General features: G+C 41.4%; 1 protein-coding gene across 1 annotated transcript; it reads right to left on the bottom strand.

The window, feature by feature from the left end:
* Positions 1-1,147: 1,147 nt before the first annotated feature.
* Positions 1,148-20,364, bottom strand: faah2b (fatty acid amide hydrolase 2b). The gene is made up of 11 exons (XM_085398430.1): positions 20,075-20,364; positions 12,730-12,812; positions 12,107-12,243; positions 11,517-11,726; positions 10,816-10,935; positions 10,132-10,267; positions 6,057-6,174; positions 5,837-5,956; positions 3,274-3,385; positions 2,948-3,136; positions 1,148-1,798 (listed from the first exon to the last, which is right to left on the bottom strand). The coding sequence occupies exons 1-11, from the start codon at positions 20,261-20,263 to the stop codon at positions 1,623-1,625; spliced, it is 1,590 nt and encodes a 529-aa protein (XP_085254556.1). The 5' UTR covers positions 20,264-20,364; the 3' UTR covers positions 1,148-1,622.
* Positions 20,365-20,750: the final 386 nt, after the last annotated feature.

Here is a 20,750-nt window from a genome sequence, read left to right as displayed (position 1 = left end):
TGTGTGGCATGAGCATTTCTCAAAGTCTTAGCACAGCATGAATTAGGCAGCATGTGTCCTTCCACCTGAAAACTCAGATCATAACCTGGACCTAAAAACACCTGCCAACCAGTCCAAGCTTAAAAGTGATGCTGGAGAAAGCCTGAGAGAGGAACTGACCACGACTTTAAACTGCTTCAGAATAGTGTGAATGCACTTTTTTTTTTTAAATATGTGAGCACAGGTCACCACATAGGGATCAATATCCCATAAGTGATCTAATACACCAAGAGAAAAATGTTTCTGTAAATCTTGTTGCAGTGAAATGAAAATATGAAATCCGTTCACTTTCATTGTTTTTAATTAACCAACTTAATTGTTTACTGATTGTGATTCATGTCTTGAACTTGACAGAGATACTGTATTAAAAGGCCAATTCCTGTCCTGAGCCTGATTCAGCTTCAGGTTTATTCATGTTAAAAGTGGGTTTTTTCCTCCCTGTTGCCAAGTTCTTAAACAGCTGTTAGCCAGTGTGTGTTGCACCCTTGCTAATAAATCGTAAGTAACGGACTAAATGACGAGAATTTCACCCAGAAAAATTTAAATCCTGTTTTATGGGATTGTCTATGTCAGTCATGTTGTTTAGTTAACTGCTGATCATTGTGCTCTGAATACAGTTATCCAGGTGGCCGAGCTATTTAAAAAAAAAAAAATTCAGCTGAAGTGTTGCCCATTGGTCCTTACACATTTGGCCTTCTGGCCTGTGTGTTGCGCATAACAATCACCTTGAATTCTTCATTGGAATAAGTCAAACAGGGTTTTTAAAAGAAAAACAGCTGTAATATGAAACAATACTTTTTTTATTAATTAAAATGAGTTGCAACATAAAGCATGCGCCTCAGTCACTGCACTGATCTGCAACATTCATGTCATCATTAAATTAAGGCCGTTTTCCTCTACCGATGTCAGATAAGTATTCCTTCATAATCTCTATTCCACTGGTGCCTGCCATTCTGTTATTGGACCATCTAATGTCATCTCTGAAGCACTTTGGTTAACACTTTATTTCCAGTGTTTAATGCATGATCATGTCTAGCCCATACCTGATTGTCAGCTCTGTCCGTTTGCCTCTGTAGTTGCGGCACAAATCATTATTTAATGTATTCAGGAGACTTCTGCTCAGGTTCACGCTGAGTGTTTGCAGAGGTCCAATCAGTTAGAGCGACAGTAACAACCTGGGTGGCTGCGAGTGTGAACATAAACAATCAAAAATGACCTTTTGAAAGTCAAAACAGTAACAATGAGTCTGCACGTACATGAGTGAAGCAGGTGGAAAAACCAGGGAAGTCTAACAGTGCGAGGCTTGTCTACACAAACACCCTGTCCTATGTCATACAGTGAATGCTCAGAGAGAGCTGATAGCCTTTCAGTTTGTTAAAGCTCAGGTTCATGGCAGTCTGTGAAAAGAGTAGATGACAAAATCATGACTGAATTCTTATTAGTGCAAAATCTTTCCTACTAAAACATTCAAAGCAACGACTCTAGCTCTCTCTGTGTACTACATCAGGCAGTACCGCTACCTCAGCCAAACCACACCTGCTCTGCAGGCTTGGTGATGACTGCTACTGTGTGAGCGTGTGCTTTTAGTTTGCTCCGGGGTCCTTCCAGCCTCCGAACGTCTTCTCCAGGTGGAGGGCCACAGCGAGGGTCAGGTGGTCCTGCAGCTTCCCTGCAACGACCTGCACGCCCAGAGGCAGACCCTCCTCACCCACACCCAGAGGGCACTGAGTCACTGGCAACCCCAGCATGTTAATTATACCTGTGTATGGAGGGGGGGAAAAAAAAAAAAAAAAAGAAAAATGTCTTAATACGTGGAATAAATCTTTTTAACAGCAATAATCCAGAAATAGCAACTTCGAAAATGACTGTCAGACATAAGATAAATCACAGACAGTTTCCAGGATGTAAAAAGGTTTTGAAGTCTCCCACAGTTTTTTTTCAACTGAGCTTTAACCTCCTAAGACCCGAACTCTTCCACGACATGCATTTTTAATTTCTCTTTGATATTTGGTCATATTGGGGCCCGATGAATGTAAAAACAAAGAATTACCAGATTTTTTTTTTTCAACCTTAGTTTTGTTTTTAAGAAAAATGAGAGCCACATGAGGAAATTCGTTTACAACTTTGATAGAACAGTAGCAGTATAATGTCCTCGTAAGTGGATATCAGGCCCATGTAGAGCAAAATTGAGTATTTTAGTCTAAATAACCCAAAATGTGATGTCGACATATGTGGACGCCAGGTCCTAGGAGGTTAAAGGTTATTTTGCAAAGTGATGTGACTGAAAAGCACAAAGGATAACCTGCACACAGACTGCAAGAGTCCAGGTGCAAAAAACAAAACAAAACTGACCACCAAAGAGCTTTGTGTATTCCTCACTAGTACTGGTTTGGATCCTCTTGTGCCTTCAGACCTGCTTTAATTCTTCATGGCACAGATTCAACAAACATCACACAGCTGCTGCACATCCATGATGCGAGTCTCCCGTTCCAAAAAAATGCAAAGTTGCTCTACTGGTGAGTAGAGGCCATGTGAGTACAGGGAACTCACTGTTACGGTCAAAAAACAAGTCTGAGAAGATCTGTGCTTTGTGACATGGTGCACTGTGGTCATAAAGGGACATGATCAGCAACAATACTCAGGCAGGCTGTGGGGTTTAAAATCAGCTGATACTGAGGGGCCCAAAGTTATTCAAATTACTGCCAACCCATCAATTTGAAGCAGCATTCTGCTTTGAGAGTGAAACATTTTCTCCCATTTTCAGACCTTTCTTTGTAAATGATTGTGTGGGAAAGTCCCAGCAGATCAGCGGTTTCTGGATTTTAATGTCTGTGATATTAATCGTGATGTTGCTGTGCAGATGTTGGCTGTTAAAATAAGATCAGGTGAGAAGTGGAACGCCACTGACCGGTGTATGAGAAGTCGAAGGGTCTTAGGAGCGGGTGGTGGTGTTTGGGGGCCACTTTGGGGTGAGAGGGGTAAAGGAAAACACCGTCAGCACCCAACAGCTCATCCACCTCCTTCTGCAGCTTCTCCTTCATCTGGATGATGGAGGACGGTGTTTTGGACATGCGAGTCATCTCGATCAGGCCCACAGCTGAAGACGTCGGTTCACAGAAACTTTAAATGCTATTTATTCATTTATTGCTTAATCATTTTTATATATAACAGTGTTTTGTTTTTAAATTGAGAGCTACTATTGAACACTTTGGAAGTCTGTATTGCAGCCTTTACCGATAGCAGCGAGGGTGTGGTCTGATCTTCCTATCATCCACTTCAGCAGCTCCCACAGAGGCCAAGCTGGTCGTCCTGGTTCTCCCATCAACTCAGCAAACATCTGAGGAGGCTGGGAGAAAACAAAACAAAAACAATTCAGTTCTTTTAAAGGTCATAGAAAGGACACAGACTGTATTACTTCTCCATGTTCTTTATTGCTTCCTCTCAAACATGGTTGCTATTTTCTGCTGACAGACTGTCCAAGTTGTCATCATTATCGTGCCAGTAACCTGCACCTGTGTGGCATCACTACACCAGGCTCAGGTTTAAAGTTAGTAATGATTTATTAGTCATTGAGCACCTGAAAACAGCAGAAGCCCACAGGCCACAAAAATGTTCCCGTCATGAAACCACTTCAGTCAAATATCACAAAAATGGATGTCAGGGGTAGAGAGTAGAGGAGAGTGGCTGTGTCACTAATCTTTTTTGAGTGACAGCTCTAAAATCTTTTTGGGATCCCTGCACTGCAGTGATGCCACTCTACTGCCCACTTTGTAAAGACGAGTACACTGGTCCCTCGTTTATTGCGGGAGTTACGTTCTAAAAATAACCCCCGATAGGTAAAATCCGCGAAGTAGCCAACTTTATTTTTTACAATTATTATAAATGTTTTAAGTCTGTAAAACCCCTCACTACACACTTTATACACTTTTCTCAGACAGGCATGAACATTTTCACACTTTTCTCTCTTGTTTAAACACTAAGTTCAAACCTTCTAGAAAAATAAGTCCAGTATTATAGAATGAAACCAAACACACCTGTAGTTGCCTTTGACGGTGCAAAACGTTTTGTCGCCAGTGTTGTGTTTGTTGGGGAGAAAACTTACAAACATACAGTGCAGCACTTCAGAGTCACACTGCTAGCGATCGAAGATTTATGTAAATTTGACAAGCTGAACGCATTCTGTACTGTACAGGAGACACGACATGAGATTGACTGACAATGGTCAACAGCCAATCAGGACACAGAACAATACGCAGTAAAACAAACAAACAAACAACAACAGCGAAGCCACAAAAGGTGAACCGTGTTATAGCGAGGGACCACTGTATAACCCAACAGGTGGGTGTGAAATGATTCACGGGTCAAGGAAAGAAGAAAAATAGTACAGCCACATACATTTTGGGTTTTGGTTGCGAAGTTCACCTCACTGGTTCTTATGGGATTCAAAATACAGACAAGATACAAATCTGATCTGAGAAAAAGTGCAGAAACAACAAAGACTGGAAACCAGTGTTTCAATACTTAACTCCTATACTGGGCATTTTGATTTAGCTCTCTTTAACTTGGTACATTTAGATGCCTGAATGATATAGATTTGGTTTAAAGAATACCTAGTTTACCCATATTTTTGTTCTTGGACTCTACCACAACCCTTTTATGCTACAGTACTTGGAGACCAGAGCAAAACAAAAATTACTGCAACCATGTCCACTGAAGTTGCAGTGTTGCCTTTGAAAGTGTTGCTTCAAAGACTGGGACTGGGTTTGTGATCACTCATCAGCTGGTGTCTTCAATTCAATCTGTGTAGCAATATGTCAACTAACTGATAAATCAGAAGGAATTGCAAATCTGTTCCTCTCTAAACACAAACAAGTACCTCCATTGATATTTGATGTAGTTGATACAGGACGGTGATTTAACTTCAATACAGCAACCTTGCTTTTATATAAGAATAAAACTAGAATACAACCAACTGAGTTGAGTCTCATATTACAAAGAGACGGATTAAAGACGAGGCTCAACCTCTGGATGATCAGATGATCGCTGCAACTACATGCAATCAATCACTGAATGCTCTTATACTGTGCCTGAGAAGACCACATAAGGACATCCCCTTACATCACACAGAGCCAATAGTAGGAAAAGAATAAACTCCATGGCCATGTTCAGTATGAGCATCCAGCACTGTGACAGTATAAGACATAAAATAAGGAAAAGCATAGTAAGTTCACTTTAAATCAAACTGGTGATCTGCATTAAAGTAGAAAGTAGCAGTAAACTGCCTGTGACTAACTCACAGCCTGGTAACAGAAACGTTTCAGATTAGCTGAAGAGAACTGTGTGGATGTAACTATGTGGGCACATAAATCTCTTCCCAAGCACATAACTCTGAGTTAGAAACAAAAACTGATCACATTGTAAAGCTTTACATTTTAATGAGGAGACTTGGTTTAATGCGAGGCGTCTGCAGGAAATCTAGATGCGGGTATTGTCCTCTGAAGTGGCAGAAACATTACTGTGTGTGTGTGTGTGTGTGTGTGTGTGTGTGTGTGTGTGTGTGTGTGTGTGTGTGTGTGTCGTGCACAGGCAGCTAAACAGATTAGGCGACCATTTCTGGGCAGCAGACTACAATAGGTGCTGTGACTAAGACTCAGCCTGCTTTCTCTCTTAGTGAGACGTGCCTTATTAGCTGGAAAGTCCTGGCAACAGCAAGAAACCAATGCCTGTTTCTCTCCCTTGTCTTCATCATTCACCCGCTGACTCTTTGTCTGCTGTAAAGTTAATGTTCTGGACCTACTTTGCCCTCCTTGTCAGGAAGGACCATGTAGGTGTCCCAGATCTGAAAGCTGTAGCGGAGCTCAGGGAAATGCACTTCTTGGACTTTCACTCCGAGGTCCGCCTCCAGGCGCTCGGCTACCTGTGGAAGACCACACGAGGATTTAAAGTGTAAAACAATTCCTCCTAAGTGTGTAGGAGTTCTGCAATAGACAGGGAAAAAAACCAAAAAAACAACGCACCTTTCTCTGAATGTCTACGAGCTCTTTGCTGACGGGGGTTATGAGAGGAGAGCCGCCGTCATGAGGGATGGTGAAGAACCGCAGCTTCTTTAAGTCGACCTTTGTGTTTAAGGACAACCTGTGAGCACAAGTGGAAACAATCAACAGCACTGCTGAACTACTGTAGCTAACAAACACAGTTGGGGTTTGGTTGTGTTGAGTCAGAATCTTCTGTGACAGAAATCTATACAATTCCTTGTAATTTTGGACCATTTGATAAACAAATGTGTCCATTATGCTGATGTAAATGAAACCTCGAGATCAAGTGCTGACGTTATTACAGCCCTGGTAAAACCCTGTTCGCAGGCTACCCAAAATACCTCTCTGTAGTTAAATGCCTGTATTATGTTTCTGTGAAGGTTCTTAGTCATCCAGGTCATCGTAGTCTAAGGAGCTTGCAAAGAAAAGCGTCTGGACTTCTTTAAGTTGCTTGAAGACGTTTCACCTCTCATCCGAGAAGCTTCTTCAGTTCTAAGGTCAAATGATGGAGAGTCCCAGATTTAAACCCAGTGGGAGTATCCCCCCCCACAGAGGGACAAAGGACCCCTGATGATCCTCTAATCACCTGACCCAAGGTGTGAAAACGGGTGTGGGTCCCAATCAGCCAGAGTTTTGGGTTCCTGAGATCAGATGGCCCAGGATGTGAGTGGGTGTTAAGGCGTCTGGGAAGGGATCTCAAAAACTGGATTATAGATGGCAGAGAGTTGGTGTCGTAAACCCCCGCCTCTGTTCAAAGATGGTCGCTCACAGTGGACATAGATGGCTTCTTTCACTCCTCTTTCAAACCATCTGTCCTCTCTGTCCAAAATGTGAACATTGGCATCCTCCAAAGAGTGTCCTTTATCCTTAAGATGCAGATGGACTGCTGAGTCTTGTCCTGTGGAGGTGGCTCTTCTGTGTTGTGCCATGCGCTTGTGAAGTGGCTGTTTGGTCTCTCCAATGTAGAGGTCTGAGCATTCCTCGCTGCACTGTACAGCATACACCACGTTGTTAAGTCTGTGTTTTGGAGTTTTGTCTTTCGGGTGAACCAGTTTCTGTCTGAGCGTGTTGCTGGGTCTGAAATGCACTGGGATGTCATGCTTGGAGAAAACTCTCCTGAGTTTCTCTGATACACCGGCTACATAGGGGATGACAATGTTGTTGCGTCTGTCCTTCTTATCCTCCCTCGCTGGTGTCTGGTCTTCTTTTCTGTGCCACTTTGCTGACTTTAAGAACGCCCATTTAGGATAGCCGCACGTTTTGAGTGCTTCCTTTACATGTGTGTGTTCCTTCTTTTTTCCTTCAGGCTTAGAGGGAACATGTTCTGCCCGGTGGTGTAGGGTCCTAATTACTCCAAGTTTGTGTTCCAGAGGGTGATGGGAGTCAAAGAGGAGGTACTGGTCCATGTGTGTGGGCTTCCGGTAAACTTCGATGTTGAGGTTGCCGTTCTCTTCAATGTGCACAGCGCAGTCCAGGAAAGGCAAACAGTTGTCCTTTGTGTCTTCCCTGGTGAACTGGATGTTTTTATCCACAGCGTTAATGTGCGCAGTGAAGGATTCCACTTCTTGTGTCTTGATTTTGACCCAGGTGTCGTCCACATATCTGTACCAGTGGCTGGGTACTCTTCCTTTGAAAGAGCCAAGAGCCTTCCTTTCCACTTCCTCCATGTAAAGGTTGGCTACAATAGGTGACACGGGGGAGCCCATGGCACAGCCATGTTTTTGTCTGTAAAAGCCTTCTTTGTATTTGAAATATGTAGTGGTGAGGCAGAGGTCTAACAGTGTGCAGATCTGATCGGGTGTGAAGTTGGTCCTGTCCTCCAAGGAGCTGTCTTCTTGTAGTCGTTTTCTGACAGTCTCCACGGCCTCCGTGGTGGGTATGCAAGTGAAGAGAGAGACTACATCAAAGGACACCATGGTTTCATCTGGATCCAGGGTAAGTTTCTGGACCTTGTCGGTGAAGTAGGTGGAGTTCTTGATGTGGTGTGGGGTGTTCCCCATGAGAGGAGCAAGGATGGTAGCAAGGTGTTTAGCAATGTTGTAAGTGGCTGAGTTTATGCTACTGACTATGGGTCTGAGTGGGACAGCTTCCTTGTGGATTTTAGGAAGTCCGTAAATGCAGGGTATGGCATCCCCTGGGTAAAGGCGGTCAATGATTTTGTCCTTTTCAAAGTCTTGAAGGCAAGCTATAACTTTCTTTTTGTAGCTGCTTGTGGGGTCTCGCTTTAAGGCTTCGTAGGTATTGTTGTCACTGAGGAGAGTAGTGATCTTTGTATGGTAATCTGTAGTGTTTAGGACCACGGTGCATCTTCCCTTATCAGCTGGTAAAACAGTGATGTTGTGGTCTTTGCTCAGGGAAGCGACGGCCTTCTTTTCCTGTATTGTGAGGTTGGATGGAGGGACTCTGGCACTGGAGAGCGTGGCTGAGACTTTCATCCTGATTTGCTCTGCTTCTGTCTGTGATAATTTATTAATCCGTATGGCTGTTTCTGTGGCTGTGATGAGGTCCACTATGGGCAACTGTTGCGGAGAAATGGCAAAATTGAGTCCTTTGGCTAATACCCTCTTTTCAGGTTCAGTGAGATGAAAAGTTCTTCACCCATTTCTCCTGACTGTCCTCAGGTGTGTTTTCTTCTCCGAGTTGTGTAGGTTCAGAATGAGGAGTGTTTTAGAAAGCAAGGTGTGAAATTTCCTGCGTTGTCTTTCTTTTCCTTTAGAGTGTTGGGCCTGCTGAGCCTTGTCCACAAACTTGTAAACCTCTAAGATTGGAGAGCGTAGAAGGGACTCTCCACCATTTGACCTTAGAACTGAAGAAGCTTCTTGGATGAGAGGTGAAACGTCTTCAAGCAACTTAAAGAAGTCCAGACGCTTTTCTTTGCAAGCTCCTTTGACCTGTATTATGTCTGGCATCTCCTGCGTTTGGCTGCACAAAAACAAAGAAAACCTCAATATTCTTTAAATTAAATCAAAATTATTCATAGTTACTGAGTTGTTTTATTTTAGGTTGTTTTCACAACAGGTGAGCCAAACTCAGAATTTTTAATAGCGAAAAGAAAATAATAAAAATCATAACAGTGACATCAAGTTGCTTTATATTGTAGGGTAAAAAGTAAAGGGGTTGGTTCTTATGTAGCAGGTTTCTAGTGGAGCACTCAAAGCGCTTTATACAAGATGCATTATTCACTCATTCACACGTAATCATACAAGCACTTTTTTAAAGTGCTGTCTATTTCTAACATTGACACTCCAATGGACGCATCGATGAGCAACTTGGGGTTCAGTATCTTGCCCAAGAATACTTTGCATGCACACTAGAACAGCCAGGGATCAAACCACCACCGTTCCACTTAGTGGATGACCTGCCTCATCTCCTGAGCTGCAGCCACTCCCTAAGCCTTAAATATTGGAAAGATACAAGAATAAGGAATTGAATATATTAGAAAGAAACCCTGACAATCACAAAACCCCATATGAGGAAGCAATTTGAGGCAGTGGGAAGGAAAATCTCCCTTTTAACAAGATATGGTTGGGGGGTGATGGGGACGAAGAAGACAAAAGACATGATGTAGTTAGTTTATCATCGTGGCCAAAATATTACATTTAAGCCAACATCCAAAATCCTCTTATGTGCGAGCAATCGTCAGTCACATAAAATGTAAGAAGTTTAGGAGAGTATAAAATGTTACTGCGTGTGGATCATTATCACATCCATGAAGCACTAAAAAAAAAAAAAAAAAAAAATTAGCACTGAGATAGCTGGATGCATTTTATTGTGCAGATTAGGGATATGAAACATCTGCTATCAATTTATCAATGTGGGTGTGTCCAGTTAGCCATAATTTGATCACACGCACACACACTTTGCTTTAGAAGGTCTCCAGCCTCTTCTAAGTAAGCCCCAGTTCTTACCTTGGCACCATAAGAACTGTATTTGTGCATGAACACAGATTGCACACTGTGTCACTTATACATGTAGATAAACTAATACAAATAAATAAAAGAATTAACACATTAGCCCCGAATTACACTCAGATGAAGCAACAGCAGCAGGGCCTTACATGTCAACTCTGGGTCCGGCCATGATCTTGAGCATAGGCAGAAGGTCTTCAGCGTAGCGACACATGGGACCAGAGCTGAGGTACTCCTCCTGCCTGCCAGAGGAAGGAGGGTACTGATTCTCACAGGACACGACACCTAAAGGAAAAAGTATTTTTTCCTCTATTAGTCAGCCTTACAAACAATCTGTAAGCAAAACGCTGTCATACATGAAGATTTCAATCTGGTGCAGTGGGTAGCAGCTGCTCCTTCAAAGTTTCTGTCCACCTGATGAATGTAAAACCCAAGGCTTTGTTTCAGTCACAGCTTGTTTGCGAAGAGGGCCCAGATAACAACTAGCGTAGAAAGCTTTAATGCACATTTTAACAGCGCTGAACAGAAATCTCCTGAGACAAACCTGCCTGTTTAGCTCCTAAATGCTCCACTGTGTCCTCAGCTGGGCTTTAACTGCCACTGTGCTATGCGAGCAGTTAGCTGTAAAGTTGTGGGCAAAGCTGAAAAAGAAGCAGAGGGGAGCTGCAGGCACACATGATAATCCTCTGGAGGTTCATGTCTATGAGTGATCCTTGTCACATGTTTTTCCTCATTAACTGCTACTAACCCCCCCCCCAAAAAAACCAAAACAAAAACAGAGCTACAACATTAGCTTATGTGGGGTTATCAGACTCACAGCCAGTGTCTTTTACCTGGAGTAGTTTTATGGCCAAATATTCCATTGAAGAAACAGGGCATACGAATGCTGCCGCCGATGTCTGAGCCCACACCGATGACTGAACCTGCCGCTCCCAGTATGCTGCCCTCTCCCCCTGAGCCCAGAGGAACAGGCGATAAACAGTGAGAGAGCAGAGATAAGTCAGTGGAAGTGGACTTTATCTGGACCATTATTGTCAATAAAAGTCCTCACAGAGTCAACAAAGTACGTTTACCTGCAGATACGAACATTTTTGTTTTTGAGGAAAAAAATGGCAACATAAAATGTATTTGTTCATTAAATGTATGAAATAAGCAGCGTTACTATTATAAAAATAAAGCAACTCGACTAACGATGGTTTGGTTGCAGATTTTACGCTTAAAATTGCCTTAAAAAAATAAAAAATAAAAAAAAGCAGCTCACAGAGGTTTAGTGTAGTCTTCACACACAAAGACAGAAAGAGACATCACAAGGTTTTTAGATTTTGTACAGCTCTGCATACAAGACATCATTGAACATTTTCCACATAAAATAGCATTCAACCAGACCTGAAAGCAGGGAAAGGTAAAAATAAATAAAAGCACCACAGCCAGAGCCTCAGTAATATGATTAAAACCAGGACGACTCCTGGCAACAAAAACAGACGCAAAAAAAAATTTAAAAAAATTCAACTTTGTCTCAACACCGGCTGCTAACCTGAGCTTCCTCCCGGTATCCTCTCCAGGTCATACGGGTTGTTGGTGATGCCATAGATGTGGTTGTGCGATTCATACCACATGCAGAGCTCGCTTGTGTTGGTGACACCCAGCGGGATGGCACCCGCTCTCTTCAGCAGGGCCACAGGTGGAGCGTCGACTGTGGCCACGATCCCTCGCCTGGAGACCAGGCCTGTAGTGAAGGGCATGCCTGCAGAAGGGAGACGTGTCACATGTGCAGAGTGGATTTGCAGTGACTAACTAGAACTAAAGACTAACAGCTTTGCTTTTCCCTCAGCATCATTTTTAACTGACGGAAAACGTTTCTGACTTCTAGTTTTCTCCTTCAGTGAACAGCAAGTCAAAAACCAGAACTGAAGTTTGAAAACTAACTACCACAGTAAAACCTTCTAAGAGGATTTACAGCGCTTAAATGCATACTTGCATACATACAGTCCAAAGTGCATGTGTGGACTGAGACATGTTAACAGTATCAAATACTGAGTAAAACTGAGGTCACCTGATGCAGGTAACCACAGTAAAGTGTCAAGTTTCACGCAGCTGACGGGAGATTAAATTTCTGGAAGTTACCCTGGAGGGCATAAGACTCTTTCACAGAAAGTGGGACTCCTAATAAAGGCAGCCGGTCCTCCAGCACTTCCTCTCCTCCAGTCTCCTCCTCAATCAGCTTATCGACCTGAGCCGCCTCCTGGAGGGCAGCAGCAAACCTGGACAGACAGAAATGCAGTTTACGTTTACTGACAAATTTAGAGGGAAAAGATTTTGACCTGATGCTAGTAAAATGTCAAATTACAGCAGTGCAAACTGTGCATTGTATTGTCACTATAATTACATGTTTTCATTTGCTGAGAAAACTTCAGCACTTAAATCTTTTTTATATTTTCCTCACACTACCTTTGCACATTTACCCACAGCAAACGTGATGTGACAGAACAGACACACATCAGGCACTGCTAAGGTTAAACACCATGTTTTTATCCCAATAGTCTGATGGCATTCTTCAAGGCTGATATATTGATACATCTTCATTTTTAGTTTCATTTCTGAGTTAAAGAAAAAAAAAAGCCTCACATCATCATACCCTGTGCTGGGCCAGGAAAATGTTTCTGTCTTCCTGTCAACAAAATAATCAATAACTGCAGCTCAAGAGCACACTATCAGACATCAGGGAAATAGAGATGATCGTTTCTTGCCTGTCTTTCACAACAGCATTCACAAAAGGGTTAACTTCCTGGATCCTGTCAATGTAAGCCTGCACCACCTCTACGCTGGACACCTGCAGGGACATAACATTTAGACCACGTAAGGACATGTTATGGTTCATTGCAGAAAGAATGTCACAGAACAGGAAAACAAGTCAAACTGAGGGTGAAACTTGAATATGATTTGTCCTAAAGAAAAAAAAAATTAAAAAAGGAAATAAGGTTTTGACTTCAGTGTCTTTAGGGTGGATTATAAAAGCTGCTTCAGCTTCTCTACAGCTGCAAGCCGCTTTGCAACCCACAGTTCCTCCTTTCAAGTTGTTTCTGCTACGTCTCCTGTCACTGATGCCTGCTGCTCTCCCAGGATCACAGACGCTATTTAAAAAAAAAAAAAAGAAAAAAAAAAGAAGGAGGAAAGCTACAGTGATGTGTCATTGAAGTCTGTAGCTGAGCACTTAATATCAACATGTTTTTTATGAGTGAGCAGTGGATGTGCCAGTGACACTCCACACTTATTGGCTAACAATTTTGATTGACAAGCTGTTAGCATTACCAGGGTAATCCTTTCCTACTCTTACAATAACCATAAACTAAAAAATGGATTTTATGTTTTGTTTTACTGAAACTAGGGCTGCTCAAATAATCGAATTTTAATCACGATTACGATCTGGGCTTTCAACGATCATTAAAAATGACTGAGCCGATTATTAGCCCCTCCCTCATGCTTTACTCTCGCGCTGCTCCATGGGGCAAATCCAGCGCACCTCTCTGCAATTCGAACACGCGTCACAACAATTAAGAGCAGCGGTCCCCAACCCCTGGGCCTTGGACCGGTACCGGTCCGTGAGTCGTTTGGTACCGGGCCGCGAGAGTTGAGGCTCAGGTGTGAAATGTATGGTTTTCAGGGTTTTTAATCGGTTTTCAGCATTATTTTGTTATCGTTTTGATTGTTAACTCGGTTTTCCTGGGTCTTTTCACGTGTGTTATGAATAAATCTTCTTTTTTTCGGTACCGGTACTAGTTTTTTTTTTTTTTTGTTGCATTTATCCGCGACACCTTAAAGGCCGGTCCGTGAAAATATTGTCGGGCATAAACCGGTCCGTGGCGCAAAAAAGGTTGGGGACCGCTGATTAAGAGGACCCGAGGGAAGCTCGGAAAGCTAAGCAGAAGTTATTTGGAGAGGAGAGTGACTGCTGTTGGTTGAAAAGAGAGGTAAAAAAAAACTTCAGTGGTGTTGCACACTATTTTATATTATTTTTTAAAGTCATTGTTAACCCTTTAAAGCCGGTCAGAGCAGCACGCTCCGTTTTGCGTAACTATTTTTAAATCCCTGTAGAACCTGAACCGTGTAAGCTAGCGCAATAATTTTTTTTGCATATGAAACCGGAGGAGTTGTACTTACATCTGATGCCATCAGCTTGTCCTCGGTCACGGTTTCCTTCCACATAAAGCTTTGCAAAAATTGCATAAAAAGCGCTTGCAGCAACAAAAACATAATATTCCAGAAACACGCTTTGCCGATCTGATCAGCTGTTCGTAACACTTCCCACAATGAAACAGACGTCAGCGCGAACTATCGCATGTCCGCCATTTCCTGCCCGAAACCGGAAGTGACGTCATTTTCGCGGAAAATGTAGTTTTTTTACTTGTAGGCCTTAAAAGCCTATACTGGTGTTTTTATAAGTCATGTTTACTTTTCTGAATAGTTTCTGGGATGCTTAGAACTCGAATTGCACTGCTGGAAATAGTTTATTTTGATGCACCTGCTGTTTTCTTTGCAAATTTGCATCATAGGATTGTTTTTTCGTTTTTCCTGCAGTATATAAAAATTGGTGTATCTCAAAAATAAAACTATGAAGACACTCAAAATAAATTTCCTGTGGTGGGAAACTATTTTTTGCAACTTTTTTGGTATTTAAAGTTTTGAGGGATAAACCTCTTAAATTTCTCTAAGTAGAAATATATGTAAAAAAAACAAAAATGATTTTCAATTTTTTTGTAGTTTATTGCACTTTTTTGTAATTAATGTAGTTACTATGGACTTAATGCATACATATTATTAAAATGGGCTATAACAGTTGTATAGCAACTTGAAATGCTCCCACAAATGGCACTACAACATGTAAAAAAAATAATATAAGCTCTGGCGGACTTTGTTCTATAGTAGGTCTTAAAGGGTTAAATAAATATCGTCAAATAATCGAGATCTCAATTTCAGTGAAAATAATCGTGATTATCATTTTTGCCATAATCGAGCAGCCCTAACTGAAACTAGTAACTGAGACCAAAGGAAATTATCAGGAAATAAGGAGTTTACAGAAGTGACCTCTGTAAACGTTGTCAGGCCAGAAGTTTTCTGTAATCAGTGGAATCGCCCTCTGCTGGTCATTAGGAAGAATGCAGGTTTAAGGCATTAGCTTCATTTTTCCTGGCCAAAAGTTACATCCATCTTTTATACAGGTTATGTCCAAAACAGGGCCCTACCACCAAACATCAAGCCTTCTGTTTGATATAGTTATCCAGAGTGAATTAGATTACAATAAGATACTGTAATCTAAAAACAAAGGGGCCCTGTACAGGAAAGGTCATTCAGTAACAGCCTGTTTTTTCCCCCACCCCTCAGTAGACTTGGTGATTTCAGTGTCAGCTTTTATGCTACTGTGCGGTGGAGCAGCTGATGCAAATAGACTCAATGAGCTCATCGGGGATGATGATTCAGTCCTGGATACAGAGGAAAGCACTTAGTACTGTGGATGATGCCTCTCATCCCCTGCACACCACACTGGAGTCATACTAAAAGTATATATGTGCGCGAAAGGTGCGCGTTTCTCAAGGTGTGACCAATGAAACTGTCATTGTAAAGAGGTTTAAAGACACGTTTAATTCCCGATATCTTAATATAAGACAAAAAAGTGCAAATAACCATACATCTCAGTTTTTCTACATTATAAAGAAATGGTGCTGTAGTATGGAACGCCAGGACTGCCATAATGAATTAATTAAATACACCATTAAATAATTAATTAAATGTGGCAATAATTAATTAAAATTGGAATTAATTAATTAAATAAATAGTTATGACACATGTAATTAATTAATTATTGACACATTTAATTAATTATTTATGTATTTCACATTTTAATTAATTATTGACACATTTCATTAATTATTGACACATTTAATTAATTATTTAATGATATATTTATTTATTTCATTTTGGCAGTCCTGACGCCTGGCTCTCATCATGAAATAATTTTATCTGTCAGCCTCACCCATCAAACTCAGGGGGCGGGGTTAACGCTGATCGAGTCAAAACCATTGCTTTGGCCTGGTGGCCATTGTTTCTAGCACACAACAACCGGCATGTGGAAGCTAACAGAACTGAGCTTTGAAAAACCCTGTTTGTGTGTTACCAAATACCGTTTTAATATTTTTTTAGCCGAGAATGTAGTGGTTTAATCTTCATGTGTCTGGTCGGTTTGTCAAGATACAGCCTCTTTGCAAAAGTGTTTCGATGATTTCGGAGATGTCGTCCCAGTCTCACGGCAAAGCGTGGGATAGACCCGCTCGCCTCGCAAGCAATCCCACCGACAAAGCGCAGGCCCCGGTACACAGCTGTAGTAACCCCCGCTGACTTCTTTTACTGAGGTTATATTTATCGATGTTTTATTTCCTGATGTTCTTATGTGTCCTACGTGTTTCAGTCGCCAATTCTGAATTATAACTAACATTAAAAACATGTTTAAGGAGGAGAGAGAGCAAATAAATCTGTTTAACATCTGATCTTTGGGTTTTTGTTCAGTAATCAGCGTGACCTGTGTATAAACACATAAAAGAGATAACGTTGGTGTTTCCGTCATGTAGTAATTGCTGGCTTTAACTGTACAAAGGTTGTTCGACACTATGAAACACATACAGACTTCATGATGTTCGGCTAATATTTTTATTGTGAATATTAATCATGCTGACCTCGCTCTGTACACCACGCAGCGAGGTCAGCATATCCACGATATCCTCAGCTCCATGAGTTAACACAAAGTTTCCCAGCTGACTATCTAACTGCCAACTATTCCAGAGACGTGAAAATATACAGCATAAAGAAAAGTGTAAGAGACTCAGCAGCAGATTAGAATAACAGTTATACATTTAATAAATCACCAAATGAATCCAAGAAACGAGCAAACCTGTTCCGACAATTTGAATTTGTATTCCCTCAGCTGCAGACTCGCTGCTGTTTAAATGTTTGAAAAGGAAGATTAGATATAAAAAACGTCAAACATAGACTCAGTCTGCCTTCACATTTGATATGAGGCCAGCACGTATAGTGGCCTCAGCAGGCTATTACTGAAATACACGTGCTATATCATAAACTATGATATAAACAGGGAGGTCCTATTAACATGTTTAGTTTTAAAGGACACCTTCCTGCCTTTAGTCTCATTCATGAGCAGTATTAGTTTTCTTCTAACATCCAGAAGTCTGCACAATGTGTTTCATAGTTTGTAACAAGCCTTTGACAGGTAAACATAACATGACCGAAAAAGCAAAAAAAAAGAAAAAAAAAAGAGAGAGAGTGTTGACATAAGAAGAGAAAATTCTCTCAATTATGGAGACAGACAAATGGTTCATTTATGTTTGATGTGTGTTTACTCCTCCCTAAATATCGTCGGTGAAGTTCGCCATGCATGTCAGATTTTCCTGCGCATTTTTATACCTCTGCCAACAGAGAGAGAAAAAAAATCACATTCTAACAGACAGCTGGTGCTTAGAATACAGTTGAATAACTATTAAAAAACAGATGATATTTAGATGATAGTTCAGTCTAACACATGTGCCAGTGAACCATTAAACGTCTGTGAAACTATGCAGTTATGAAACGTAACTTTAACCTCAGCCAAACCGATTTGCTCAGTTGTAAATAAAACAGCGAAGTAAACGTGACCCGACAGACAGAACCTGAGTGAATGAAGTCCAGCGTTTAACCACTGAGAGCTAAAACTCAGCTGAGGTTTGAAAGCTGTGTGCTGGTGATTGGACATCAGCCGCTGATAAAGCTGGCTCGCCAATAAAGTGCTCTGTAAGGAAACAAGCTCCAGCAGCTCTGCGCTCGGGGAAAACACTATATTTACTTATCTTGTGCAGAAAAATGCACTGACATTGCGTTATATCGAGCACCGGCTGCCCAGTTAAACTGTGACTATCACCAGGTAACTAGGCGTGTTTCTTGAATTAGCAGCAGGTGTTAAACAGCTGACAGATGAGGAGGAGGATGCATGCAGGTAAACTGAGGGTCTGCTGAGCTGATCGCTGGTTTCGTGAGAAAAATGTCAGCTCGTTCTTTATGTTACAGAAGCACAGAGACACAAGACCAGGCGGAAAGAGACGATCGTTCGGTGAAAATGAGAATCTGCGAATGCAACATGTGGAACACGGAGAGTGGAATATGTAAACAAACCGGTTAACGTAACCCCCTCGGTGCACTCTGCATGCTAACTGTTAGCAGAGCTAGTGAAATCTCTGAAAACATCTGAGCACTTTTGCAAACATGTTCTATGTTGACAACCTGACCAGACATACGTCGCGACATTCGCGGCTAAAACACTGTTAAAAGTGTAGCTGGTGACAGAAAAACGGGGTATTTTAAAACTACACCACCACCATTGCTGCTTGTGATTTGATCTGCATTCTGGGATAACTGGCTGCCCCAAGTCTACACAAGCAATCGATTATCTAGGATCGACCTGTTTTGACTTACTTTGCACGGCAACCAATCAAATGTTAGAGAAGCTGCATGGGCAGCGTTAACCCCGCCCCCTGAGTTTGATGGGTGAGGCTGACAGATAAAATTATTTCATGACGAGAGCCAGGCGTCAGGACTGCCAAAATGAAATAAATAAATATATCATTAAATAATTAATTAAATGTGTCAATAATTAATTAAATGTGTCAATAATTAATTAAAATGTGAAATACATAAATAATTAATTAAATGTGTCAATAATTAATTAATTACATGTGTCAATAATTAATTAAAATGTGAAATACATAAATAATTAATTAAATGTGTCAATAATTAATTAATTACATGTGTCATAACTATTTATTTAATTAATTAATTCCAATTTTAATTAATTATTGCCACATTTAATTAATTATTTAATGGTGTATTTAATTAATTCATTATGGCAGTCCTGGCGTTCCATACTGTAGTAAGCAGTCTTTGGGCTCAAATTATAAGAGATTACTTCTAGTAAAGTTCTAGTAGGTCATTGCCCAGACCATCGTTTAATTATAACACTGAAGATTTTTTTATTTACTCAGAACAATTATGTGAAAAAACATCTTTTGTTAAATGTTTTATATTACTTAATTACTTTGGTATAATGTCACAGAAGCTGTTATCTGTTAAAAATACAAAATGCATGCCCCTCCCATTCCAGAGCCATGCAGTGCATGGCCAGATTGGAGTCTTTGCCTGACCAATTCTGGCCCCAGATCCTTATGTTTGACACCCCAGCTCTAAGGTGGATACAAGTTTAAAATTAAAAATGAACAGTCTTATTTGGGTTTTTTTGTTTGTTTGTTTTATAAAATCATTGAAAACTCTCTCTCTCCTCTCAGGGCCCGCAGCTCACAGCAGCTTCACGGCCCAAATGGGTGTCCCGCGCCCACACTTTGGGAACCCCTGCTTCCTGCACTATTGTAGTTTTCTTTTCTTTTTTTTTAATGTTATCACTGAGCAGTCTTTCCTAAAGATGTTACTTTCTTTTATCTCATCCCATCTCGGAATGTCTGTCCAAAAGCTGTTAAAACATTTGTGAGTAACTCATTAATCAGCATTTACCGCTCCAGCGCCACATGAAAGCAGCACCTGCACATGCGCCATGTGTGCGTTCCAATAAAACCTAGCAACAAGTACATGATTTGTTCACCTCCAAGTTCCACACATCTGTCTGGAGCAAAGCACAGCCCGACAAAAGGCTGCTCCCATTCTGGCTGTACAGGCAGCACAGGTGTGTTGTTATTCCACAGGTGTTACTGTCTTACTGTGGGCGTGGAGACTTGGGAGCAGAAAGCAAGCGTTGGGAAACCGTCCCTGAGGAGCGGACCAAGGTGCTTCAGCTCCAGTGATTGAAAATAGAAATAAGAATGGAAATAGAAGCTAAAGAGGGGATGTAAGAAACATGACAACCCATGACCTCCAGATTTAACACCGGCTTATGTGAGTCTAAATCAAACTGACATGAAGATGGTTAAATCTACTCGCTTGGAGCAAGTGTTAAACAAACACACACCCCTCTCCTCCTCCAGCCGGGAGGTCTGACCGGGTACACACCTGTTTTCGCCGGATCTTCTTGGCGAGCTGCGTCGCCGACATAAGCAGCAGCGGGTTTCTGACGGGCGGGAGCTTCTTCCCGGACAGAGCAGGTCTCCGAGGGGAGAAGAAGCGAAAAACGATGACGAGGACCTCCGTGACCGCCTTCAACAGCCATACCTGAGCTCTTTCCAGCCGGCTCAGAGCCATGTTTCAAGCGCGTGAGAGGACGGAAGATCACCGGCTGGTCGACCGCAGTCAGAACACTTCCTAGCTTACAGCAGCCGATCTTTTTATATACATCCGCGAGACAAGTTAGCGACAGTTAGGTCGCCACTGGAAATGAAGCGGTTGCTTTCAAAACAAAATCATGACCTCATTTTAAAGGGCCAAAATACTCCAGTACTAAAGTCAGTTTTTGGAATTTACTCAGATTTCCATCTTATGCTGCTTAATACAATATTCCACTACTTTCCAAACAGTAAAGAGAAAAATGCATAATATTTCCTTCTGCTTCAGTTAGTGCTTAGTAGTTACTTTCCTGCTTGATCAAATAAGTAGTTTATGTACCTCAAGTACGACTATTCATTGGAGAGTTTTATTAGTCATTCACACTTATTTGGTGATACTTTTTGAAAACAAAACATTCATTTTTAATATATTGTTATAAAACAATATTACAAGTGTTTTCATTTTT

This window comes from Rhamphochromis longiceps, linkage group LG3 (genome assembly GCF_057381845.1).
Source record: "Rhamphochromis longiceps isolate RC_006_pf linkage group LG3, R_longiceps_female_GT1.1, whole genome shotgun sequence".
In the NCBI taxonomy this organism is placed as follows: Eukaryota; Metazoa; Chordata; class Actinopteri; order Cichliformes; family Cichlidae; genus Rhamphochromis; species Rhamphochromis longiceps.
This window is presented reverse-complemented; position numbering and strand designations above follow the sequence as displayed.

What these genes read in the sequence shown, in the direction of transcription:
- faah2b (XM_085398430.1), bottom strand. Translation starts at nt 20,263, where the DNA reads ATGGCTCTGAGCCGGCTGGAAAGAGCTCAGGTATGGCTGTTGAAGGCG. An exon ending in AGAAGATCCGGCGAAAACAG is followed by an intron (nt 12,813 to 20,074) that starts GTGTGTACCCGG and finishes ATGTCCCTGCAG; the next exon opens with GTGTCCAGCGTAGAGGTGGT. An exon ending in GCCGGACCCAGAGTTGACAT is followed by an intron (nt 6,175 to 10,131) that starts GTAAGGCCCTGC and finishes TTGTGCTCACAG; the next exon opens with GTTGTCCTTAAACACAAAGG.